Source organism: Pseudogymnoascus verrucosus (genome assembly GCF_001662655.1).
Source record: "Pseudogymnoascus verrucosus strain UAMH 10579 unplaced genomic scaffold scaffold_28, whole genome shotgun sequence".
Taxonomy (NCBI): Eukaryota; Fungi; Ascomycota; class Leotiomycetes; order Thelebolales; family Thelebolaceae; genus Pseudogymnoascus; species Pseudogymnoascus verrucosus.
The window spans coordinates 19251-44888 of record NW_017263679.1 but is presented as its reverse complement, the minus strand read 5'-3'; the positions used below and the strand labels follow the sequence as shown (position 1 = coordinate 44888).

General features: G+C 53.4%; 10 protein-coding genes across 10 annotated transcripts; 3 read left to right on the top strand and 7 right to left on the bottom strand.

Moving 5' to 3' along the window:
• Nucleotides 1-274: 274 nt before the first annotated feature.
• VE01_06424 (uncharacterized protein) lies at nt 275-2135 on the bottom strand. Its single transcript, XM_018275872.2, has 2 exons — nt 1284-2135; nt 275-1229 (listed from the first exon to the last, which is right to left on the bottom strand). The coding sequence occupies exons 1-2, from the start codon at nt 1686-1688 to the stop codon at nt 606-608; spliced, it is 1029 nt and encodes a 342-aa protein (XP_018129544.1). The 5' UTR covers nt 1689-2135; the 3' UTR covers nt 275-605.
• Nucleotides 2136-2760: 625 nt separating this feature from the next.
• On the bottom strand, nt 2761-3415 carry VE01_06423 (uncharacterized protein; the record flags this gene model as incomplete). Its single annotated transcript, XM_018275871.1, has 5 exons — nt 2761-2858; nt 2909-3036; nt 3093-3149; nt 3242-3265; nt 3378-3415. The coding sequence occupies 5 exons, from the start codon at nt 3413-3415 to the stop codon at nt 2761-2763; spliced, it is 345 nt and encodes a 114-aa protein (XP_018129549.1).
• A 1043-nt stretch (nt 3416-4458) lies between these two features.
• Nucleotides 4459-9012, top strand: VE01_06422 (uncharacterized protein). The gene is made up of 3 exons (XM_059463797.1): nt 4459-5333; nt 5862-6385; nt 6438-9012. The coding sequence occupies exons 1-3, from the start codon at nt 5324-5326 to the stop codon at nt 8784-8786; spliced, it is 2883 nt and encodes a 960-aa protein (XP_059319632.1). The 5' UTR covers nt 4459-5323; the 3' UTR covers nt 8787-9012.
• Nucleotides 9013-9847: 835 nt separating this feature from the next.
• VE01_06421 (uncharacterized protein) lies at nt 9848-11678 on the bottom strand (the record flags this gene model as incomplete). The annotated part of the gene is made up of 2 exons (XM_018275869.2): nt 10812-11678; nt 9848-10755 (listed from the first exon to the last, which is right to left on the bottom strand). The coding sequence occupies exons 1-2, from the start codon at nt 11125-11127 to the stop codon at nt 9848-9850; spliced, it is 1224 nt and encodes a 407-aa protein (XP_018129547.1). The 5' UTR covers nt 11128-11678.
• Nucleotides 11679-12392: 714 nt separating this feature from the next.
• VE01_06420 (uncharacterized protein) lies at nt 12393-15112 on the bottom strand. Its single transcript, XM_018275868.2, has 2 exons — nt 14170-15112; nt 12393-14118 (listed from the first exon to the last, which is right to left on the bottom strand). The coding sequence occupies exons 1-2, from the start codon at nt 14313-14315 to the stop codon at nt 12591-12593; spliced, it is 1674 nt and encodes a 557-aa protein (XP_018129548.1). The 5' UTR covers nt 14316-15112; the 3' UTR covers nt 12393-12590.
• Nucleotides 14905-15753, top strand: VE01_10792 (uncharacterized protein). Its single transcript, XM_059464243.1, has one exon. It carries the CDS (start codon nt 15322-15324, stop codon nt 15703-15705), a length of 384 nt encoding a protein of 127 aa, XP_059320226.1. The 5' UTR covers nt 14905-15321; the 3' UTR covers nt 15706-15753.
• VE01_06419 (uncharacterized protein) lies at nt 15660-17043 on the bottom strand. Its single transcript, XM_018275867.2, has 4 exons — nt 16890-17043; nt 16469-16825; nt 16326-16412; nt 15660-16267 (listed from the first exon to the last, which is right to left on the bottom strand). Exons 2-4 carry the CDS (start codon nt 16540-16542, stop codon nt 15907-15909), a joined length of 522 nt encoding a protein of 173 aa, XP_018129488.1. The 5' UTR covers nt 16543-16825; nt 16890-17043; the 3' UTR covers nt 15660-15906.
• Nucleotides 17044-18127: 1084 nt separating this feature from the next.
• On the bottom strand, nt 18128-18901 carry VE01_06418 (uncharacterized protein; the record flags this gene model as incomplete). The annotated part of the gene is made up of 4 exons (XM_018275866.1): nt 18128-18536; nt 18633-18652; nt 18707-18779; nt 18852-18901. 4 exons carry the CDS (start codon nt 18899-18901, stop codon nt 18128-18130), a joined length of 552 nt encoding a protein of 183 aa, XP_018129487.1.
• Nucleotides 18902-19301: 400 nt separating this feature from the next.
• ACR2 (DNA-directed RNA polymerase I subunit RPA2) lies at nt 19302-23588 on the top strand. The gene is made up of 3 exons (XM_018275865.2): nt 19302-19573; nt 19650-20137; nt 20183-23588. The coding sequence occupies exons 2-3, from the start codon at nt 19658-19660 to the stop codon at nt 23324-23326; spliced, it is 3624 nt and encodes a 1207-aa protein (XP_018129486.1). The 5' UTR covers nt 19302-19573; nt 19650-19657; the 3' UTR covers nt 23327-23588.
• VE01_06416 (uncharacterized protein) lies at nt 23578-25186 on the bottom strand. The gene has a single exon (XM_018275864.2). It carries the CDS (start codon nt 25151-25153, stop codon nt 23657-23659), a length of 1497 nt encoding a protein of 498 aa, XP_018129485.1. The 5' UTR covers nt 25154-25186; the 3' UTR covers nt 23578-23656.
• Nucleotides 25187-25638: the final 452 nt, after the last annotated feature.

Below are 25638 nucleotides of genomic sequence, written 5' to 3'. Positions count from 1 at the left end.
ATTCTCATTACCCCCTCAAAACCTCCCTATTACCCCCATTTTACTCTCTCAAAACCTCCCCATTACCCCCATATTACCCCCATTTTTCTCTACCGCATACAATATTGCTGCTAAAATTCACTGCTCGCAGTAATTTTATGACAACAAACCCCTTATTCTCAAAAATGTCACCTTCCGATTTAATTTCTAGTTTTTTAAATATCAATATTGTTATTTTTGCGTGTCACGCGCCACGAATTATTTAAATCCCATGACCTACACTGAAACCCCATTTCTTGTGATATTTTGTCATATTTGGTATCTAGTACTAGTATTCTGACTGTCTTGCGTGTCGCTCCGTATATCGCTCTTGACAACTGTGGCTATGCATGCGTGGAGATATATACATCCTCATCTTACTCCCATCCCACCGTAAGCCTCCCAAATCAACACTAAATCCCACCCCAGACTCCTTGCAAGGAACCAAAAAAAAAGATGCATTGTCATCTCTAGCAACCTGACCCCCAAAACAAACATGCATGCGAAAAATCAAAAGAGTGGAATTGCAGGAGAGGGGCTACACATAAGAAGCTGGAGCGCTGGTGTTATCCAGTCGTAATGAAACTTCACCGCCGCTCATCACGCTGATCCTGTGTAAGCCAGACCCTCTCATCTGCATCCTCACCCCCTTCCTCGCTCTCAGTCAGCAGCTTCGCCTGGACGGCCTCGCTGCGACCGCTCCCACCACTCCCACTATCCGCGACATCATTTGAGGTCTTCCTCTTCTTCTTTACCACTTCTACCTCGGCAGCGAGCAGTCCATCCGCTTCATTACCACCCTCGTCATCGCTGTCGACTGGGTCCTCGACGACTCGTCCCCCCTCTACCCCCTCGAGCCTGCCCTTGATAAACGTATCAATGATGTAATACTGTGTAGCGTTCATCACGACTGGGAAGAAGAGCATGACGAAGAAGACCTGTAGCTTCTCGTTGCCCTCGGTCCACCGCAGAGCCCAGTCCCCGACGTGCGAGATCCAGGGGAGGAATATGAATATGAGGAGCACGATGAATTTCATGCTCAGGAGTCCGAGGAAGTAAATGAGCGACTGCTTCGCCCACCACTTCGCGCGGGGTGGTGAGCCGTAGTTGCCAGACTCGATGGATTGCGGCGGCTCGCCGAGGGATGTGAGGAGGAAGAGGCGTGTGAGGAGGTGGAGGAAGAAGATGAGAATTGGGATTCCAATGGTAGTCTGCATAGCGTATTAGTATATGGTTTCGTTTGAAACTTCGCCAAGGCAACTTACATCGATGAGTAGATTCAAAAAGTAGAAACTACACGGATTTGGATCTCCACTCGCGCTCCCACTCTCATCCCTCGCCTCGATGATTACATCCTCCACCTTCATGCTCAACCGCCCACTCGACAGCATACTCATCACCAGATTCGCTGCATGCAGCAACACGCTCCCAACAACCTGCTTGCTCACATCAAACGCCCACACCTTGACTGGCCGCTGCGGCCTCTCGCGCCACCGCTTGAACACCAGCGCCAGCAGCGCCAGCCCGCCGAGCGCGAGCTGTACGAGCAGGGCAAAGGGGCCGAGGAGCTCGCATTCGCCCTTCTTGGTGACGGACATTGCAGTGGCCACTGCGGTGGAGGAGGCGAGCGTGGCGAGGAGAGAGGTCGGCGTGGTAGTTGGTAAGGCCATGGTGGCGACGAGCGCCGGGCGCTGGGTGGTAGGGTTCGATGGGATGGAGGCTGCTGTTCAGGGTGATGTAGGGAGGTTCGTAGGGTGTTGTGGAAGCAGGTTTGTGGGGATGTTTCAGTCGTAGTGGCGAGCCACCTCTCCTCTCAGTTGGTCTTCGATGGGGAGTGTATGTCGTCGAGTCTGTTCTGGGGGTTCGAATGGCACTGGACTGCGTGGCATGGAGGATATGGACCACAATATCGTTCGTCGGAAAGAAGGAGTCGTGTTATGTTTGAGTGGTTTTGAAATGGACCAGAGAGTCCAGATCCCAAGGCTGGCCCAGGTGCTTGGCCACCTAAATCGTCATAGCGTCAGCGTCTTGTGGTACAGTTTCGGAGAATCGTTTCGCCGATTTGCACCATGATCATATTTGCCTGGTGCAAAATGAAGGGAGGCGGGAGACCGGAAAGGCAGGATATAATTTGTAGTTTTCGTAGTTAGATTCGTCAAGTTCGTGTGTATACTGTAGGAAATGTACAATACGTGACCTGGAAGACAAAAATTCTCCCAAAAGTTACGATTTATGCGATTGAGTACGGGCATATCGGTCATTGTCGGCCCATGAACCGATAGAAAGCCGAGCAACAATGGCAACTTCAGTCACGCGTAAGTCGGCCCAGTAACTGAAAATAGTGATTGAGTTCAAAGCGAGTCCAGTAAAGACCGCAGCCTATGGGGTTACAGGTAAAAGCCATGATAAGCCATGATGCCATAGGAATACAGCCCAAGAATCAGTGACAGCGCCACCTGCCCCCTCTCCATCCTGCTGAGCGAAAGCCACGCCCAGCATGCCTACGAACCGCCCGTCCCCGTCATACCAGTCATCATAAAGATCCGTTCAACGCCGCAATTTAAGTCCCAACCAAGTTCGCAAAGAAGAATAGAAAGTTGTACGCCCACTGGAACCTGCACCCTTGCCCCCATCATCTCCCTTATCATTGACATCGGACTGAGCCTTGGAAGGACCAGACGGGCCAGCGGAAACCTCTGCCGCTTGTTTCGCAGCATTTGTTTTCACCGGCCCGTCTATTTGTTATTCGATACCGTGCTGGCGTTTCAGCTGTTCTAAATTCTCCTTGCGGGCTTCTAGGTCCTCTTTCGACTTCATCTTCTCGGGCTGGTGATATAGAACTGTGGCAGGTAAGTGGCTGAACTGATGCATTTGAAGGTCGTACACATACCGACGAGATAGCGGCTCTGGAAGTTGAAACCGTTTAATTTGTCGCAGGCTTGCTTCGCATCCATGACATCTTCGAAGACGACGAACGCCGTTCCCTTGGTGTTGTTGGCAATGCCCTGGCGGACTTGGCTGCAGCACGTAGTCAGTATCAATCGACGTTATTGTATACAGATGAAGATGCGTACCGGATAGGCCCGAACTTGCCAAAGAGGTCGAACAACTCCTCGGGGGTAACGTTGTAGCTACATTCACGTCAGCGCCACACCACTACACATCGCCATGGCCTGATCATCATCTGCCATCATGCCTTGCGACAGTCGAATATATATCGTACCTAAGATTCTTCACGAACAAAGCTCTGTGATGACAGTTAGCGGGGTCCTCGAGGTCTCGCTGTCAGATCGCCAGGGTAGAGGCAGGTGGTGGGGTGATGGGGGTGGTGGTGGATGGGCACATGGCACTTCACATACCGATTGACTTCGGGGGCAAGTTTACCGCCTCGACTCATAGCTCGGCGACGAGATTATAGGGACTGATGGATGATGGTATTTTGAGAGAGGTGGATTCGTTGATGGCGGGGTTGGGGGGTGGATTGGTAAGAGACGTTGTTAAGAGAGAGAGAGTCGAGAAGAGGAAGTGGGAACGGCTTTGGCGCACGATTCGCTCATATTAATTGCGGAGAACATTCGACGACACACTCGCAGTTCAACCTAAACCCATTTAAGCTTCCGATTGTGATTGGAACTGATTAGAAGATTGCTGACTCAGCGACTAGGCAGCCGATTTTGCGGCACGTGGTGATAGCGCGATTTTCTTGGCGAGCACGTGACGTACAATAGTCACGCGATAAAAGTCACGTGATACGATTTATCGATAACAAAGAAAACTCGATCAAAGTGCCAACACAATCTCATCCACTGCCCAGCATTTAGGGTTCCACACCTTATGAAATGCATAGTTTGATGGAGATTATTTGCACAAAGGTTACACTCAGTGGCCAGAAGCACATGGATGTGGTCTAGACGCTCAGTTTGAACTTTAACCTTACTGCCATCTTCACCTGTTTACCTGTGCGTCAAACTCCTTCCCACAAAACAGAGATGACAGATCTATGCCTGATAACCGTCATGAAGGGGCCAAGGGCCCTAAGAGAAATATATATAAGCGTGTCCTGTATTTAAGTTACCGCGTAATAAACCTGCTCACTCTCTTGCCCCTGCATCTGTGATGTAAGGTAACATATTTCACTCCCTAGATTGGTGTTGGTGTTCGTGTTCTCTATTTTCGTCCCTTTGACAGGTTTCCACCAACACCGGCTGTTCAAGATCTAGAATCTCAGACTCCTCATGAAAAAACCAAATCAGAAATCTAAGATCCTAAGATTCTAACACTCGTATAATCCTCGGATACTGGGAAATTTCCTAGCAACTTTGATGCACACTATGCAAACCTTAAGTGTGCCACTTCTGTCATAGCGGCTTGGTATTGGATAAATATAGTAGTTAGTGGGCCGGCATACGACTCAATGTCAACCACCGCTCCGTCGCCTATTCGACCTCAGCCAAGCCGATGACGCCTCGTGTTTATCTTTTGCCCCTTTTAGCAAATCAACGTCCACCAAAAACGCAGTTCCTGATTCTACTATGGAGTTCCTGTTTCAACTCTGCACACCTCGGGTATAAATTTATGCTTGGAGTTATTCTTGGGCTGTGGCTGTCCACGACATGGGAACGCGAATCACTGAACTAAAAGTAGAGTTTCGCCACCACTGAGACAAAGCCGCAGCAAACAATGGCGTCTAGGGGGGCGGCAGTGGCAACTAGCATCTCCATCTCACCGCCGCTACTTTTCTATGAGACGCCAAGCGCATTCCTGCAACGGTAAGGGGCTAAATTGCTGCCCTTCCACACTCCCTATCCACATGTTCCCAAGAGCCTTGCATATCTTGCATATATCCCAGATCCAAGACATTCTGCCCCATATTAAAACATTTAGTGCTACCTCTCGTACCTGGGACTCCGAGACACACGTCATAAGGGCGGCCGGATGGCTGGATGGCTGTCACCTTCGCTGTAGTGACACAAATCTCTTCAGTTAAGACAGAAACCAGCAGAAACAGGTCAATTGTCACATTGCCATCCTCTTGAACATCTTTTACCAATCCTAGACGCGCCTGCATGTCAAGTACTCACCATCAGCTGCAGCCAGCAAAGTCGATCCCCCCCCTTAGCCGTTATAACGCTTAGATCTGCCGTGTGAAAATCGGTGCCTCGCGAGGCACCGATTGTTAACGCTTGTATGGGCACCTCTTGAAGTTGTTTACGCTTCGATCTGAAAGTTTGCTATGCCCCATCCGACACAACGTTCACTTTGATCAAGCCGTAACACGACGCCGAGCAAGGCTCCCAACAACGCGATGGCAAAGAGTGAGCCCCCATCTCCTCCTGCTATGGCTGAGCTCCTATCTCCTGATGCTGCTGCGACTGAGCCTCCAACCACTCCTGACACACTTGGCGTCCCCGAGATTAACATCCAGGCTGCTACTCCCCCGATGGCCTGCGCAGAAACGTTTGCAGACTGGGGTAGGCTCGCAGCAGGGCAGTTACTGTTGAAGCCGCATCCTGTGTATGACCCGAAAGTTCGGAAAGGTCTCCGACGTAGTCCGTCCTCCTTGACGCTTAGTGAACTGGCTGGTGTTGATGGTCGGCCTGAAGTATCAGACAGCAACGACGACATCATCATCAGCATTACGCCGCCGCAGCAGCAGAAGCCAACCCCACAGAACAGTCCGGCCCCACGAGAGAAAGCGAACCTTCCGGGCCCAAGTGAAGTTCCAGACCCAAGCGAGGACTCGGAGATAGTGCAATCACTCGAGGGGCTTTCATCACTGGGCAATCTTTCCAGGACCTTTTCTCTATCTTTTACAAATCTATTTTCAGCAGCTAAGGATGCAGACAAACCCGGGCTTCTCTCCCGCAAGATGGGCCCGCGACCTCAGACCGCGACGACTGAGCTCGAGGTCCCCGCACCTACATTCGACCCCGCCCAGAAGCCACGCAAGCTCGCAAAGGCCAACTCGATGGGAATCAACCGCGATCCGTCACCATCTCCACATTCTATGCCACCACCACCAACTCCGCCATTCGCTGCGTCGTCACAATCACGATTCCTGTCTTCGAGGGACAGCTCACCCGGATCCCGACCACAAACACGAGATGGCTCCCCGATGCAATACCCTCCGTTGTTCGACACTGGACACCGCGTACCATCAGCAAGTTCAATGTCAACGATGGCACCACCCTCATACATGTCAGATAGCGAAGGCTCGGACAGATCGAAACTACGAAGCCGCCTGACCTTCATGCCTCGATCAAGAGATTCGTCAAGGCCTACATCATCAGCTGGTTCAGCACCATGGGTTCTTGGAGGACCAAACAAGGTGGACTACAACTTGGCGCCACTGCTTTCCGGAGAACGAGTCAGTATTATTTCACAACCACATACTCTGCAGGTTGCTAACCGAATTAAAGGTGACAGAGCTCTGGGACGATACGGCAGATGTCAACGTATACCTGTTCCCAACGGGAAATAAGCCGTCGTTCAAGATCCCATCGCGGGTCATTGAAACATCCGCGATGCTCATGAACATTGCCTTCAGTCAAAGCCCAACCAGCCCTATCAGCATAGCTAGCCCGGTCAGCTTCAACATGCCAACCAGCCCGACCATAGTGAACCCAGAACCTACTATTCTAGAAGATGCAGTCATGAACGCGCCAGACGAGGCGATGAAGCGCTTGGATTTCAACTTCGATCTACCCCAACGAAGGCCTTCCGCAGATTTATCAGCTTACCTGTCCGCAGACGGGTTTGCCCAAGGCGACTTGATGGCCAAACCGAACCAGACGCCGAGAGAAGGTCATCTATACTTTCCAATCACGAGACTTACGATTCCACAGAACCTGCAAGATGCAGGCAGCGACACTGATCGTCTACTCGCCGCACGAAACTTGATTGCATTTTTGCTTCACAAGCCGCTGATTGCATCTATGAGATTCCCGACTGAGATCTCGGTCTTTCTTGGGATCGCGAGCCACCTTGCCGACGTGGACTTTCTCGACGAGTCCAGCGGGGATTTTGGACGAGTCATAACAACGGCGTTTTCCTTCTATAACGATATTTATAATCTGCAAGACGTACGAGGATCGTTCCAAAAGATGCTCCAAGGAGTTATCATGGGCGAAGCGATGCGCCATGCACAGCTTTATCGCGAAGGATTCATACATTGCGTTGGTGCCTATGGTTGCAAGGGGATCAGAGAACACAAGCTGTTCGCAATGGTCTCGGACGCAACAAAGTCGAAAATCGAGCGAGAAGCCCTCGATCTCGAGCATCGTCAAAAGTCCATCAAGACTCGACTCCAAGATTTCGACTTCCCCCACATATTTAACGGCACTGCCGCCTCCAAGGTCACTGCGGAGAGTAAGACTGTCAGATTCACCGCATGGAGGTCTCACTTTGTCGCATTTCGGTCGTTCGTCCTGTCATACTACAAGGACCTGCACGGCTCATGGCCTCCGAAGAGCGGAAAGAGGAGCGGCTTCCAAATCTCCGGTCTTAACCGCCTGGCCCTGAAGATCCTGTACGACGACCTCGCAGCACTCTACGATATCCTAGTGGATCGCGAGGCCCTGACGACTCGGACACTAGACGTCGAAGACGTGAAGGGCGAGGACGACATGACACAGGGACAGCTGGAGCTGCTGGCGCTCCGAAAGATCATGTCCGAGCACGACCGCTCCAGTATCCCCGTCACCCCTCCCATCCCCTTCGACCTCCCCAAGCTCCCCACCCCCACCACCCTCGACGCCGGCCACCCGAAGCGCTCCGCAAAAGCCCAAGTCACAGCCGAGACCCGACGCCTGCGCCCGTTCGAAAAGCTCCTCGTTCTCGCCAAGGCGCACAACGTCTCCGTGGGCCTTCAGACGCCCTTCCTGCGCAAGTATGCTGAGTTCGAAGACGAACAGGCGTCGGGATCGTCGATCCGTGACCTCCGCGACCAACGCTTCGGATACTGGATCTTCCTGTACGCCGTCCTGCAGTGTCTGCCTCCTCTCGTGATGGACGCTCCGGGTATTCGCTACACGGGAGGGGTGGAGTACTTCCTGTGCAAGCCCCCTCTCGGCCATCTTCCATGGCAAGACGGAAGAACCATGCGCGACTATCCCTTTGATGCGGCTGAGAACACCGCAGAGGCAATCTACACCCGCAGTCACTGCTGGATGGCCGGCGCTGACTGGCTGCCTCCTCTGCAGGCCCGCGCCGCGTTAGAGGGCGGCCCGGTTCTGGCCAACTCCCCCTACCTCGCGCCGGTTGACGTGTCGACCCGTGACGGTAGTGGGAGTCCGGTCAGCCCTGCGGGTAGTCCCGCGACGTTTGAGTTCCCAGCCCCGCCTCTCCGACCCAGCCGCCTCAGCTCGGCCACTCCCCCGCCCGACCTGCTGCGCCATGACAGCATGGCAACTGTGGTGCGCCGCCCGCCGAGCCGGCAACAGCCGGGACGGGAGGAGTGGCAACCTGCGGAGTTCTTTGGGGATGCTGGTGCGCCGCCTGGCGTCGGTCTGGGTGCCGAGCTTCTTTCGGTATCACGGCCGACGTCACGGCACATGTCCTCCCGGCCCGTCTCGCGCGCAACGTCAGCTTTCGGTGGCGCTGGCTCGGTGTCTGGGGTGAGTTCGGCTGGCGTGGCGCCTGGGAACGGCCCGAGCACGTTCGATGATATCCTTGGCGGGATGAAGGAGGAGGAAGCGCGTGGGCGGGAGAAGGAGCGAGAGGAGAAGAAGAAGGCGAAAAAGGGGAGGATAAGCTTGTGGGGGAATTAGGGGCAGGCGGGCGTGTATGAGTATGTTGGTGTTTGTGGGTGGGTGGCGGCGGGACGGCGTTGTAGGAGTACAGGAGTTGGCGGGGGATTTGTAGCAGTAGATAATGAAACCCCTTGCCTGCTCGGTCTTCAAGACCTGCAGAGTGGGTTTTATGAACTAATGTGTTTACTTTTGTAATTATGTGTTCACGTGCTTGTTTGCAATGTGATGAGCTGTTGACTGGGGAATTGGCCATGGGAACTGATGACGGTGCTGCCTGTGACGGTTTTTATGGGAAAGCTGGCACCGTGATTTGAAATTGGAATTGCCAGCTTGGAAGCTGACAATTACAATTGCTGACGAAGGGTGCAAATGCTAGAAACTGAGATAGAGAGTGCGTGAGGCACAGAAGGCAGCAGACAAACTCTGCGAGGAGCCGTCACAAGGAAGGGGCATAACTGAGGCATAGGATATGATGATTTCCGACAAAGCATCATCTCCTGTGAGAAGCTGGCTAGGAATTAATGAAAAAATCAGAATTCAAAAGGCAAGACCGACATCAGCCTTTGACAGCAGCTTGCAGCGGCATGAAGATTGGCATAGATGTCGTTCAGCAGCAGGGTGGAATTTTGAGCAACGGGGGAACGGAAATATCAAGGTTGCCTCGAACAAAGGCACAAAGCGGGGTTGAGAGCCATCATTCTTGGAGATAAAGAGGGAGATTGAAATTAACATTTCATGCCAATGGATCTATCACATCGGCTTCCATGATGAGCTACCGTGCATTTTTGAAAGCATGAATGGTAGTCCACCATCGTTATCCGTTGAGAACCGGCCATTTCCAGCAAACCTACCTACAAGAGGTTCTCGCACACCCCTTCCCTTCTCATAAGCTGACACACCCATTCTACAGTTCAGAAACCGAACACAAACACGAACAGAAATCTTTTTGGTATTTCAATCTACCTCAAATCGCCTCAAAGCTCCCCTCCGCATTATCTCAAATCTCATCTCGCAAAAACGACTGTATAAACGATTGACTGTGGTATAGATTCAAATCCAACAAATATACACCCCCAAATCTACGCACCGAGTCGCCTCCTCTCGGCCTCAGCAATATCCTCATCCAGCCTTCTCTCTTCTTCCTCCCATCTCTCCCTCTCCTCGGCATTCAACATCGACTCCTGAGCCGCCCCTTCTCCTCCTGCACCCCTATGTTGCGCCCCCACAACACCCACAGTCGTCGAAGCAGGGCTCACAGCATCAGCAAGCGCCGCCTCATTCGTCACCGCCGGCACGCCAACAGGCTTCCTGGTCACAGGAGTTCCACCCACGGCCCCACCCACAACCGCACCCCCAGCCTCATCAGCATCTCTGTACTCTCCCGCTCCTCCCGGCGCAGCAGCAGCAAGTACGCTCTCCTTCTCCCCAGCCCCGCGTCCATTCCGCGTACTCGCGCGCCGTGTCCGGCGAACCCACCATGCCACCAGCAGGGCGATCACGATCAACACCGCAGCAGCGACACCGACTCCGATCCCCGCCTTCGCGCCTGTGCTGAGCCCCTTGCTGCTCGGTGTCGAGTGCGGTGCTGAGGAGGGTACGGTGGTGGACGTCGCGGTGGCTGAATCGGGCGACTCGGTCAATGTCCCTGTCGGCTTAGGGATCCCGCCGTTGATGAGCCCGGAAGAGGTTGTGGTTGAGCTTGAGGTTGTGGATGCTGCATTTGGGTCGTCGGCGGTAGGGGGCTTGCCGTCGGCGGACAAGATGAGATCTCCACCCGCGCCATTTTGTGCGGTGGCCGACTCGAGATCACCGGGGAGTGGAGTAGGTTTATCTGAGTAGCGTAGGTTGACAGTGTATCTGTGTCCAAGGGTGATCTTGGCGTTGGTGAGGAAGAGTTCGAGAGGGAAGGCCTTGTTGTCGCGGGAGTATTGCAGTACGGTGTTTATGTTGCATTTAGCGAGCCCTGGATTGTAGATGCAATCTGCGGCTGGGGGGATGTTAGTTACCGGTCTGGCAAGGAGGAGGGAGAGGGATAGAGCGTACAGTTTCGCAAGAGATGCTGGGGTGCTTCCGTTGGCGCGTTCATATCGACGAGCTCGATGCCCGCGATGTAGAGTGTGGGTGCAATGTCTATCTTCTCTGACGTGGTTGTGACGGAGGCAAATAGTTTCGTCCCATTGTCGATGGTGGTGCCCGTGAAGGGCATCTGTTTGGCATCATTGAGTGAGAGAGTTACCTCGAGATCTGAATCTGAGGATAGTTGGGCGTTTGTCGGATTTTGCAACGCTGCTGCGTCCTGTCGCTCAGCGTTGCCAGCGGCCATCGCTCTCACGTCGCTCTCCAGCGCACGCTTCTTCATCGTCGTCGTTCTTCTGTCGTCGTCGTCGTCGTCGTCGTCGCGGATCCGGCAGCGGTTCGAGAGTGCGAGGAGATGGGAACCCTGACCAGATGATTCCAGACCATGAGGGAAAAGGCTGGCAACTGGGGCTGGGGCGAAGAGGACATAATCTCACGATTCTTGCTCCTTCAGCTGGCTGTGACAGGGGCCGTGCATTGAGGCGCCCTGGTGCCTCCCAATACAGTGTTGGCGCTCCTATGTACAGCGTAGTGCAGGGTAGGTGCAGGATGGTACCGCGCGAGGGAAGGGGCCGGGGATCCGCGCGGCTCGATTGGCGGTGGCAGAGTTGGAAGGGGGAAGGTGAGATTGGTTTGCTGTGGTTGGAGGCGCAGTGTTGACCGTCAGCCGTGTCACGGTGAGGATCTATAAATCCACCTAGTCGACGAGGCTATATCAACCCTTCATAGGTGACCTGCTGCTCCTTCTCCTCCTTCTCTCCTTCACATTCCTAATCATCTTCGTCCTCTCCCGTCCTCTTCCTCTGCCTCTCTCTTCTCTAATCCTCTCCGTTCAGCCCCCATAAAAAAATCATCCCTCCCCCTGGCCCCCGAATCCTTCTCGGTATCCTAAAATAGCCAAGGCCTGCGTCAACTCGGCCAGGGGTCCTGAGCCGTAGGGCGGCCAGCGGGGCGGAGCGGTGCCAAAGTGATTGGATGAGTGGACCTTAGCGCGGGTGTCAGCACGGGGCTATAATCTTCCACAGTCCAGTGAAGATAGCTGACTACAGCCAGGGAGTGTTCACGTGTTGGGCTCACCGTGATGGGCAGAATGAGGAATGGAGATTATATCGTCAGTACAGCATCTAGAGTATAAATAAGTAAAAATGATAAGCTGGGAGCCGACGATGATGAATCTGAAGATGCGCGGGATTTATGACGGCACGGTACAAATTGCCGCTGTCACAAGAGAAGGCCAAGGCAAATCTATATCCATCGCGGTACGTACCCCGCCATCACCAACACCAGTCCAAGATAGTTCACTTCCCCGAGCGGCTCAACATCAAACCCGCCTTATGAGACGTCGCAGGTTACATGCCTGCTGTAAGCCTGCCAAAGCCTTCAAATAACACCGTAGAACTACCATTATGCGCCCTCTAGCTCATCCAAAGTCAAACTCAAAGTCAAAGTCCCATGGAGACAGCGCTAATTCCGGCAGCACAGCTCAATCGGGATATGTGCCGAAACAACATATATCACCCACACGCTCCAACACACTGACAGAAGTTTGACAGAAGTAACGGTAGATTTTACATATCTCTCCATCCCTATCGTCTACCTTAGAATATACAAACATATACAAGAAAAGGGTATCCCGCCGCGTCCAGCGGTCGTGCCGTGCCGTGCCGTGTGTTGTGACCAATCTCACTTACATCACTCCCCCATCATCTACATCATCCTCCCCATCACTTCAACCTCCCCGTCTCTCTACCACCTATCTCCATATCCACCGCCACCACCTCCATTCCCACCACCTGGACTCCGGCTAGCATAGCTCGGTGGTGCGGGGCTCCCCATCCCTCCCGTGTTAGTCCGTCTAGGCGGTCCAAACCCTCCCGGTCCGGGCCCTGGACTCCCTCTCCTCTCGGGACCCTGTCCAAACCCTCCTGGTCCCGGTCCGGGACTTCCTCTCCTCTCTGGGCCCTGCCCGAATCCACCCCGTCCTGGTCCAGGGCTTCCCATCCTCTGCTGAGGTGGTGGTCCTCCAAACCCTTGCGGCGGCCCTCTGAAGCCTTGGGGCGAATCTACTCGTTGCGGTGGCCCTCTGTATCCTCCCTGCGGCGAATCAACCCGTTGCGGCATCGGCATCGGCATCCCCATTCCGCCCCTGTATCCTCCTGATGAATCAACTGGAGTCGCGCCCCTGTAGCCTCCCTGTGGCGGGCTTCCGCCACGGGGCCCGTAACCGCTCGTATTCGATAGTATTGGCGGGCTGCCCATGCGCGGCGCATTCGCATACGACTCGTCGCTGCCGCTGTATCCTCCACCACCTAACGGACCAGCAGGTACATGCGCGCGGTCAGCAGTGAAAGGTCGCTGACCGCTATCGTTTCGTTGATGTTGTCCGAAGCCAGGTGCTGGCATTACGCCAAAGGCACCTCCCTGGGGACCGCCATTATCTCCGGGGTATGGCGATTGTCTGTCGTCGCCATATGCGTTCCCAATAGCGTGATTTCCGTACTGCTCATCAGGTCCCCCTTGCGCTTGGCCGATAAATTGGTTCTGGTTCTGTGGTGAGTATCCGCGTCCACCGTAAGCTTGCCCGGGGGGTCCAATAGGTGAGAGGCCTTGGTCGCCTCCGTAGCCATTATTCGAGTTATTGCGCGAGAACTGGTCGTTTGGTCGGCCGTTGGGTCCAGGTGACATGTATCCGCCTGCCCCGCCGTTCGGGTGGCCGTAGGGACTCGCTCCTGCGGATGCAGTGCCAATTCCTGGGCTGTTGGTTCGAGAGATTGCGCCTGCGCCTGCAGCGCCTGTCATAAGGGGCATTCGTTGTCCAGTTACCGGGTCGAGTTCGCCAAGCTCAACTGCGCCGGGCTCATCTTCTATGCTGATACGGCGTTTGGCGGCTGAGTCCCAGCTGGGCATCGGGGGGAGTGCATCGTCGTTGACGGGCTTGGGGGGGTCGATAGCCATTCCGTTTGGTCCAGTTTCAAAGCGTGCGTATGACGGGGCGGGCGAGAAGGGGGTACCGGGAGCTCCACCACCAGACATCATGGGGTCTGGGGCCTTGTATCCGCTGTGAGGGGCGAAGGCCGGCGGGAAGTACGGTTCGTCGAGATGTTTGTGTTTTTTGTCGGGAGAGTCGCAGCAGCCGCAGCAGTTGCCACAGCACTTGAGGCAGTTGAAGCAGGAGCAGCAGCATGACATACCGCAGCAACAGCAGCGGACGATACACCATACGACCGACAGAACGATGAGTCCGCCCACGATGATGGCGGCTATTATTGGCCATCTAGGGTTATTAGTCGTGAACTCGTCTTGGGATTATGTGGACGGCGCTTACTTGCAGTATGTGGCCTTCATACAATTATCCCAACTCGAAAAGGACGTCTTGACATTGTTCGCCGACTCCGCAAGGTCTCTGTTTTGTAATCCCAGAAGCATCTCCCGCGACACACTGCGCGCCATGGCTACATCGATTGTCGGCATCCTCGCGACTCGACCGAGTGCAAATGCACCCTCGTTTGTTTGTGTTCTGTTCTGTTTCTGTTTTATTCTTTGTTTCGCTTTTCGGATTCGGGTCAAGTCGTCGTTGAACAATCGTAGGAAAGCAAGGTGTTGTCGCAATCAGCCCAGTCTACCCATCCCTCCTCGAGTCTTGTTGCTCAGCGCCCGTCGTATGTCGCTGTACGCCGTCGTTGGAACCAGCGGATCGTGAAGTGGTTCGATGCTCAGGCTCAGGGAAACTAAACCCCGAGTTTCTTTTTTCTCTCCTGCCTTCGGCAACTCTTCAAGTGTCGAAATTGGGCGGGCGACGATCTTGTACCGCCACAGCGTTGCTCTTACCCGCTCTCACTCGAACCCACGGCAAATTCCAATCCACCGGGCGGACTTGAAACGCGGAGCGATGGGGGGTTGGGGGTGGGAGGCGGGCTGTGCAAGGTTTGGTTGCTGACTGTAGCCGGGTGAGCGTTGATCACTAGAGGAGCGGGAGGAGACGAGAGATTTCGTATTTCATGCGGATGACGAGGAGGTTAATATAAGTAGATTGTTCGTATACGATTTGCCACAGTGATGACAATGATACTGGATATATTATATTTATATATATAAATATGCAAGAGAACAGGATTTTAAAGAGCGACGAGGAACAGATCGCGACTCAGGAGGTGAGGCCGACTACTGCAAGGGACCATTGACGAGGCTGTCCCTGAAAGTGACCTGAAAGTTTCCTGAAAGTGCCCTGTGAGCGTGTAAGCGTACCCTGAATTTCCGCTATTCCGTACCAGAAGGGTGCTGAAGTTCACTACTAAAAAGTACGGTGGGCCATCACGGTCAGGGGCGCAGGAGAGACACGCGGCGCTTGGCTGGGTCGGGTTAGGCCGGGAGGGAATATCGTCATATCACCATGCAAGTACGTTTTGTTAGTTGCATTGACGTGTCGAGGATGATGGGAAGGTTAAATTGTGAATGTTGAAAATGAGGATAAGCTTATATGGAGAGGGGGAGTAGGTTAGGAAATGTTGATATTCTGGCTCGAATATCATTCTCAAATTCTATACTCGAATCAACGACCGCCCAGGAATCGGCCGCTTGTTGGTGGCTTGCTGACCTGGAGCTGGAGGCTGCGTGTTGGACACCAGGCCGTGGACATGAGGCCGTCTGTTGGTTGACCGGACGTTTTATAACTATTCAAAACAGACTACTTGATTTGATCGGGGGTTTCGACCGTTTCGACTGTTTGAGGGGAACATGCAACGTGGGGGCATTATTTTGGCACGCATGTCAGTGTGGAGAGTGTGCTCTGTCCAGACAGTGCTCTGTGCAGACAATGCTCAGCGAAGACAGCAAATATCATGACTATTTCATTTTGAAGTGATTCGTTATTACCCTCTTCCACCCCCCCAAGCAATCATTTAAATACCATCCCTTCCCTCGCAAATACATGTACAGTACCCCTCGAAATGAAAACGCCCCGATCCCCAGATACCCAGCCCAACCATGCCGTGTCATGCGTGAGTTTATTAACACTTTATCCTCCCTTCACCAGCCCACTCTCTTCGCCCCGCACCTGGCCAGATCATCTGATAATCCCATCACCCTGCTTTCCTGGAGGTGGCCCAGTCGGAGGCTCGTAGGTCTGCTCACGGCCTATCTGCGGGTTGTACGAGCTCTGCGGCTGCTGGAGCTCAATCCCGCTCTGCTGCCCGCCATAGTAATCCGTATTCCCGCCATACTGCTGTTGCTGGCCATATTGCTGCTGCGGCGGGCTGTACGGAGGCGCTGGTGCCGCTCCACCACCGTAGTTGTATCCGCTCTGCTGTCCCTGGTAGTAGTTGTTCTGGTAATGCTGCTGGCCTCCATTTTGCTTTCCGGCGAGCCACCCCGTGCCGTAGCGTGGTGCGAGACCTTGACGGCGACGGCGGCGGGAGTTGACGCATCTGAGGGAGTGTTAGTTGGGGTTATACGCTGACTGGGAGACTTGGGAAAGGAGCTTACGAGCAAGCAAATGCGAGGACGAGGAAGAAGCCGACGATCACGACGAGTGCGACCCAGCGTCCCCAGCGGTTCCAGTTCGAGTCGTTGCTGTAGAGTGTTAGTATGCCCGGGTGGTAGCGGCCGTGGGGAGGAGGGGTGCGAACTTGTATCCGTAACCGTAATACTGTCGCTTATCGAGCACGGAATCAAGCAGCGCCGGTGATATCGCCGGTGCCATCGTGATGGATTGAGAAGCTGTGCTTCAAAGTCTGTTACGGGGCGAGAGATGCGACGCGACGCTGTGGCTGAGTTTTGCCTCCTAGGTGACTTTGAGAGAGGGATCAGTCGATGTGTCCTTGATTAGACAGAACGCCGCGATATGGATGTTGAATAATGTGAAGCGAAAGTGAAGCTGGTAGATGTCGTTGTGACGTCTGGATTATATTTGATGAGGATTGAAAGAAGAAGAGAGAGTCGTCGTCGTCGTCGTAATGTGTATTTCTTGCTTCCCTTGGAAATGTCTTGGATACCCAGTTAGTTTGGTGGCTGAGCTGGTTTGGAGCTGGCCTGTGCCGATGTACTGACGGAGTCCCCGTGGCACAGGGCTGAGTAGGAAGCGATGACTGTATCTGAGGTTGGGCTTGGAATTTATTCGGGATAAAGGGGATTTGATTAATGCTTATTTTGATAGCTTAGATTGTTTGTGATGGCAATGCGGAATTATTGGAATTTACTATGTATTCATAGGAATATTTTCTATCCAGCTTCTCTCATAACTTTTGCCTCATTGGCATGACAGAGCTACAAGATACTTCCGTGGTACATCAGGCATACGTCATGTCATGATGCATATATCGATCAACGCCTTACCCAAAACAGAAGACACCGGCAGTCAAACGATTCGCCCAAATGCCAGCCAATCAAGCATGTGAAAGCCATAAACTATGGGAATTGAAGATTGTGATATCTAGATGATTGTCATGCTTTGCCCTGATTAACCTTAACTTGTCATTTTTTAGACCCCCATTATATTCTGGGTGCTGCCCTGAGAACCGTAGCCACTCCCCCGCTTGACCCCGTCCCCAAGGTCAAACTCGCATGGTCTTGTCGGCGGGCCAAGCAAGGATGCGGTGTTTGGGTTGCAGATGCCAGCGCATCAACGAGTCCATGCAGCGAGCGATTGGAATGCTATTTCAAAGTTGTACTTCACCTCCACCTGCTTTCGTTCTCTTCTCTTACACAATTATTGTCCAAGGTGGCACTGACAGGCGACTGACAGGCACAATAAGAGTGAGAGTCTGCACTGGTTGGAGTCTCACAAGCAGATCCGTTCACTGTCCTCTGGCGCAACACTCTTATGAATAAACTTGAGCAGATAAACTTGGGCAGATACCCGTACACATTATAGGAATCACTTCTGCACGGAAGCCATCGTAACAATCGACCTTCCTCGAAAATAAATACCACCGACGAGGCAAACATACGCACGCAAAATGCACAAGCCGCTGAAACCACCCCGTGTTGAACACCAAGCCATGCCATATACCCATCCGCAGTTCCCAAAACAGAAGAACAAGAAGAATCAGAGAGCCGCTATCTGCTCCGATGCCCGAAAACACGAATAATAAACAGACCAAAAAAAAAACTGGGCCACAAAATGTTGCTGGATATGAGAATTACAAGAAGAGGCGAGGGCCTGCTGAAAAAAAGATCGCATGCGCCGCCAGCCATGGATTTTAGGTCGTTGCCAACCTACCATGGACTTTTATCTTCCGTCACGTCGTTAAATCGTCCGTAGTCTGCTCGAACGAGTGGCGAACTACCTACTTACTCGACCGGGCGACCAGCCACTGCAGCACCGCATCGAGATTCGTCTCCTCCTTCGCACTGATCCTGTAGCAGCTGACTTCGCGATGGGATATGGCCGTCAAGTCGAGCGCCTCGATCAACTCATCGACTGATATGCTGCCCTCCAAATCCGACTTGTTCCCGAGCACGAGTAGTGGAATGCCATCAAGCACCGGCTTCTGCAAGAGATTGTGCAGCTCCTCTTTCGCCACGGGCAGAGCCGCGCTGTCTACTGAGTCGACAATGAACACTATGGCGTTCACGCCCCGACAGTACCTCTCCCACATCGAGCGGAACCGCGGCTGGCCTCCCAGATCCCAGCATTTCAGTGTGACATGGCCCTTTTGGACTCGCTTCATGTTGAAGCCGACGGTAGGTATGGAGCTGTTTCGCGAGTGGTCAGCTTGGTTCTTACTGGTGCGTCATCGCCGAATCGCTTTCGAGATCGCGTTGCGCGCGTCTTTATTGATGGGAACTTACTCGATTGTGAACTCGCCGCCCTGCAGAGAAATTGATTAGCATAATTCACAGGTCTCGATCGGATAGTGTCTTACCGCCAGAACCCGCAGAAGAGAGGTCTTCCCTGCATTCTGAAGCCCGATCATGGTGATGTCCATCTCGGTCGCCCTTCATGCCGCAGCAACGTCAGTACTGTGAACGTCGCTTCACCTGCGTCTACGAACGATAGGCAATACATACCAGAATAACCTCAGCAGGTAATCATAGAGTCTCTTAAAAAGCCCCGCCATCTTTGCTTTGTATCCTCTCTTCCTACAGTTCGCTCCGCGGTGTCAACACACCCCAAGGCCAGACGCCTCTCCTCGCGGATAACAAGAGCTATAGACGTAATGCACAGAGACCGTGGCTTCGAATAGAATCAAGATTACTACTGCTGTACCTGCGCCTGTGACGGATGTATGCTTCTGCCTGTAGGTGAAGTCGTGGGAGTAGAAAGATGGCACTGGTTCAGGCACACGATGGGACTATCCACTCGGGTGTTCCCACACAACCAGGAATAATGTCTAGACAAACAGCCAGCGGCTTCAAACAAGCAGGCCCGCAGCAAGTTCCACAGCCGTCCTATGAATACTGGCTGGTCTGACAATGCTGGCGGTAAATGTTTGAGGCGGCAGTGTACAGGCCGGGGGATTTTTGCAGTGCTAGGTTCGTCTGCAAGCTGCAAGTCCAAGGGCGCGAAAGCGAAGTGAAGTCACCAGCTTTCTTTGGGAGACCCGGCGCCTATGCTGTGTTTGGGTTAGCGTGGTGGTCCCCCTTGATCGGGGTTAGCGTTAGTGGCACGGGCGATAAGAGCGATAAATCACGTGCGGGGTGGTAGTGGAGATTTTATTTTGATAGCCTCGAACTTTTTGATGATTACGCCGGCAGGGAAGCACGCTGTGGTAGAGATTGAGAGCCTCCATGTAAGTTTTTGCTGCTGCCGTGATTTTTTATCCTGCAATTTGCAATGTAATTGAATCATACTAACAATTCATATAGAACCCACAATGGCGCCCGTAAAAACGAAGAGAGGCGGCACAAACACCAAATGGTCGGCGGAATTCGACACTCTCCGGAGAGAAGAGCTTTTCCGCAACCCCCCGCAAGACCACAGCGCATACCCAGCGCTGCAGGCTGCTATTGAGCCGCATATCAACTCTTTCAATGCCGTTTTTGAAAAGGATGGGCTCCTCGCCCAGAGTCTCAAGGACATTGGCGCAAAGACGTACCTCGATGGCGATGAGCGCCTTGGGCCCGCGGGCAAGAACAAGCTCACTGTCAGGATAAAGGAGGTGTTTGTCGAGAAGGCCATGCTGCCGGCGAGCAACAAGTTCTCGACGAGGAACAGAGAGATTATGCCGGCTGAGTGCAGAGAGCGCCATGTGACGTACCGCGGGAAGATGAGCGCGAGGCTCGAGTACAGGATCAACGGCGGAGATCCGGTCGAGTTTATCAGAGAGCTGGGACAGATCCCGCTGATGTTGAAGGTATGTTTGAAGCGTTCCAAGAAGATTTAAGCTAACTTGTTCCAGTCAAACAAGTGCCATCTCGAGAATAACTCGCCCGCGTTATTGGTGGACCGCAAGGAAGAATCGGAGGAGCTGGGTGGATACTTTGTGGTCAACGGAATTGAGAAGCTTATCCGACTCTTGATTGTCAACAGACGCAATTTCCCAATGGCAATCATCCGACCTTCGTTTGAGGGACGTGGACCGACATATACCAAATTCGCTACACTCATCCGATCTGTCAGGCCTGACCAGACTTCGCAGACGAATGTGCTGCATTACCTCGATGATGGAAACGTAACATTCAGGTTTTCGTGGAGGAAGAATGAGTTTTTGGTGCCGGTCATGATGATCATGAAGGCATTGGTCGAGACGAACGACAGGGAGATCTTCGAGGATCTTGTGGGAGGCGCTGGTTCCAAGGGTGCGAATAACACCTTCTTGACCGACCGCGTGGAGCTGCTGCTTCGCACATACAAAGCATACGGCCTGTACACAAAGTCGAAAACGAGGGCATACTTGGGAGAGAAGTTCAGGATTGTACTTCAGGTTCCGGATAACATGTCTGATTACGATGTTGGCACGGAATTCTTGCGCAAGATTGTGCTGCCGCATCTGGGTAATGTGGACGTCACCGAGGCACAAGACGCCGATAAGTTCGAGATGCTGCTGTTCATGATCCGAAAGCTGTACTCGCTGGTTGCTGGCGACTGCTCTCTGGACAACCCTGATGCGGTTCAAAACCAGGAAATCCTTCTTGGGGGGTTCCTCTACGGCATGATCATCAAGGAACGTCTGGACGACTGGCTCTCGACTGCCCTTCGCCTGGGTCTGCGCGAGTATACGAGGAGAAATCCAGCAAACAACTTCGCGTCGCCCGAGTTCTTGAAGGATTTCCCGACCAAGATTTTTGGAAGGACGAACGAGGCCGTTGGACAAGCTCTGGAGTACTTCATGTCCACGGGAAACCTGATCAGTCCTACAGGTCTCGATTTGCAGCAGACGTCTGGGTTCACTGTCGTCGCTGAGAAGATCAACTTTTTGCGTTTCATCAGTCATTTCCGCATGGTTCACAGAGGTAGTTTCTTCGCACAGCTGAAGACTACAACCGTTCGCAAACTGCTGCCGGAGAGTTGGGGATTCCTATGCCCTGTCCACACTCCCGATGGAAGTCCCTGCGGTCTCCTCAACCATCTGTCCCACAAATGCAAGATTCTCACACACGGCGTGGACGCGGGGGCTCTCCCATCACTTGCTGTCGACCTCGGTGTGGTTGGATTTTCGTCTGCTTCCACGGATGAGAGTGTTGTCGTCATGCTGGATGGAAAGATTCTGGGTTGGTGTACGCCGAAGCAGTCTCTGCGGATCGCGGATACGCTTCGATTCTGGAAGGTTGAAGGAACAAACAACGTTCCTGTCGAGTTGGAGATTGCCTATGTTCCAGCCTCGCACGGTGGACAGTACCCTGGTGTATACCTCTACTCTGGCCCCTCGCGAATGATCAGACCAGTCAAGTATCTTCCACTCGACAAGGAGGATTGGGTTGGTCCGTTGGAGCAGCCATTCATGTCGATTGCCGTCACCGAACAAGAGATTGAATCGGGGGAGACAACCCACGTTGAATTCGACCCCACCAACATCCTCTCCATCCTCGCCAACATGACGCCCTTCTCCGACTTCAACCAATCGCCCAGAAACATGTACCAGTGTCAGATGGGTAAGCAAACCATGGGTACCCCAGGAACAGCCCTCCGCTACAGAACCGACAACAAGTCGTATCGTCTCCAAACGGGACAGACGCCGATTGTTCGTGCTCCTCTACACAACGATTATGGTTTCGATAACTTCCCCAACGGTTTCAACGCCGTCGTTGCTGTCATCTCATACACCGGCTACGACATGGACGACGCCATGATTATCAACAAGTCCGCGCACGAGCGCGGCTTCGCTCATGGCACCATCTACAAGGTGAAGAAGTACGAGCTGGACGAGGGACAGAAGTCGAGATCGGCCAAGAAGGTCAGCAAGCTGTTTGGTTTCGCACCGGGCGGACTTGTCAAGTCTGAGTGGAAGGCCCTGATTGATGAGGATGGTCTGCCATTTGTCGGCCGTCTCGTCAAGGAGGGAGACCCAGTCTGCGCGTGGCACACGGTCACCACGGACGCTAACGGCAAGCTGGTAAACCGCGACGGCATCACGCACTTTGAAAAGTACAAGGAGGGCGAGATGACGTTTGTCGAGGAGGTTCGCGTGATTGGCAGTGAGAACGGCAATGAGCCGGCCCAGATGATCTCTGTGAAATTCCGCGTCCCTCGTTCCCCCACCATCGGTGACAAGTTCTCCTCTCGTCACGGTCAGAAGGGTGTCTGCTCGCAGAAGTGGCCCGCTGGCGACATGCCATTCTCCGAGTCTGGAATGCAGCCTGATATCATCATCAACCCCCACGCTTTCCCGTCGCGTATGACGATTGGTATGTTTGTCGAGTCGCTCGCTGGTAAGGCCGGTGCGCTGCACGGTCTGGCGCAGGATTCCACGCCGTTCCGCTTCGACGAGGAGAATACTGCCGGCAACTACTTTGGCCACCAGCTGATGAAGGCCGGCTACAACTATCACGGCAACGAGCCGATGTACTCTGGCATTACGGGCGAGGAGCTGCACGCTGACATCTATGTTGGTCTCGTCTACTACCAGCGTCTGCGTCACATGGTGAACGACAAGTTCCAAGTGCGTACAACGGGCCCGATCACTGCCTTGACCGGCCAGCCGATCAAGGGTCGTAAGAAGGGAGGTGGTATTCGTGTCGGTGAGATGGAGCGTGATTCGCTGCTTGCTCACGGCACAGCTTTCCTGCTGCAGGACCGTCTGCTGAACTGCTCCGATTATGCGCGCTCATGGGTGTGCAAGGGCTGCGGGACGTTCCTGTCGGTGCAGCCGACTGTGAGTGCCTTTGCGCCGAGGAAGAAGGGGACGGGGGTGGTGAGGTGTAGGAGGTGTGCCGTCAAGGTTGATGGGTTTGTGGCGGATGGGGAGGTGTGGGAGGATGGAGAGGGGCAGAGGTGGGTGGGAGGTGAAGAGACGACGGTTGTGGCTGTTCCCGGGGTGTTGAAGTATTTGGATGTTGAGTTGGCCGCGATGGGGATTAAGTTGAAGTATAATATCGAGCCGTGATGTGATGAGGTTTGGGGGCGTTGGGTGTAGGGATTGAATTTATATTTTTTATGGTTGCAGAAACTTGAAGTTATAAAATGTGCTGTGAGAAACAGAGACAGTGATGTGGTCAGCATTGTAGACGGTGGCGATGACGTGAGGGAGGAGAATAGTTGTAGTCGTTGGGATCCATGAGCAACGTGGTGCTGTGAACAAGCAGGCGTTTGCATTTGGCGTCTGGGGGGATTCGCACCATGAGCAGAGATTATAATCTGACAGCGAGCACTGCTATATTTGCCAAGCAAAAGCTCCGCAGAAGCTCTAATTCTATGATATCATCTAGTCATATGGTTACATTTCAAACTCATCACTCTCTTCTGCATCCTCCGGCACCTCCTCGTCAAGCTCCTCGTTGACGAGCGTCCCCCATGCCGCACTCTTTTCAATAACCCCTCTTGCATCTTCCTTTCCCACCCCCAAATCATCCATTACAAGTAAAAGTCCAATCTCCAAAACCAGCACAGAAGTAACATACACTCCCACTCCTCTCGCACTGACGACTACATCTCGTACGGCCGCTTCCCTCAGTTCGCCGGATAAGACGTCAAGGATCTCCTCTTGTATCACCCGGGCACCACGAGGGCCATAATACCCGGGCACTCGTACCCTCCCACCCGCGCCCGACATGATGCTCTGCATGAGCGTGCGGTTGCGACCGGTCGCAATATCCTCTGCAAGGAGGTCTCTGTAATGTGATGGGGTTGAATCTGGGTTGTCGAGGAAGACGCGGATGGATGGGAGGTGGGCACGAACGCGCGAGGGAAGTTCGGTCCAAGCAATAGGTGGGTAGTTGGCCGAAGAGGCTGCAGTGTGTCGGCGGTGATGGCTGCAGAAGCGGGATTGGACTTGGATGCGCATGGCAAAGGGGTCTACGGAGGGAAAACTGGCGGCGAAGTCGAGGAGAAGGGAGAGCGGGACGTAGGTGCCGCACATGGGGCATTTTGTCTCGTCAGGGTTGTGTGTGGGTGGTGGCGTTACTTCGTCGGCGTCTAGTAAATCGCGGAGTTGGGAGGATAAAAATATTTGTTCGTCGGAGTCGGAATCACGGGAATGGGGTTTCAAAGCTCCTCCGTAGGTATTGAAGACTGGCTTCTCTGGCTTCTCTGGCTTCTTAGGCTTCTGTGGCTTTTCTGGCTTCCTTGGTTTCTCTGGCTTCCCTGGCTTCACACGAAGGCCGTAGTCTTTGAATGCTGGCTTTGGGAGGCTCTCGATGGCGGTGCTCGGTGCATACGTTTTAAAGGTGGGCTTCTGCACTGGCGATGGAGGAGTTGGCTTCTTTCCAGCTCCATAATCGTTGAATGCGGGCTTTTTCGGGGGAGGGTTTGCGGCGATCGGCGCGTACGTTTTGAATTTAGGCTTCAACTCTGGCGTCGGTTTGGAGCTGCTCTTCTTTGGGCGTTGCGTTTCTGGCCCTTCCCTAGAGCCACGGGCTTGTCCAATCTTCCTTGTGGTTCCCCGGAAAGCGGTTCCCTTGTATGACCCTGGGATATACGCCGGTTCGGCCTCAGTTCTGGTGTTCAGCGTACTGTTTTCGGATTTGTGCCTTCCCCGATCGAATTGGGATCGTATATCTCCATTGTTCGAGTCGTCGGAATCTGAATCATCGACTGGTTGCAGTGTCTTTCGCCTTTTCGAATCGCTGCCGGCGGTGGCTGCTCGTGCTGAAGTGGTGGTGGCTTTTTGAGTCGCATTCCTTGCCGTCGATCTCCCCCCCACTGTCTTCAGGAGAGGGGCAACTCTGTTATCCGGGTAGAGGCCAACGCGTCTCCTGTCTTCTTTCGTAGACATCTGTCTGGCGTGTTGCACCTCGAAAGTTTTGGTGGGATGGAACAAAGATGTCCAGCATCCTGCAGGGTTGACGTCGAGATGGATATATGTTTACCCGAGAGCGGTTGACCAGTGGACAGCGTCAGGAACGCGTGAAGCCTGGAATACATTTCTAGGTGACATGAACTTTGCAAATACATGATAGAATGTGTCTCCGAATGGGGCATGATTGCAGAATGGTGGGATTAAGGGATTTTGACTGAATTTTTGACGCGGGTTTTTTTACTGTAGGAATTTGGAATTTCCCAATTTGCTATTCGAAAATCTACTTTCACTTCCTCACCACTCAACCTTGCGAAAATCATCAACGCTCTCCTAAAGCTAAAATCCGTCTTTGACCATCCATGTGAGAACAGCATTCCCGAGGTCGAGATCATGAAGCTGTGTTCCTGCCATCTTGACTTCGCGATTGAGGGGGAAAATCGGTATTGTCGTGAGTTTGATGC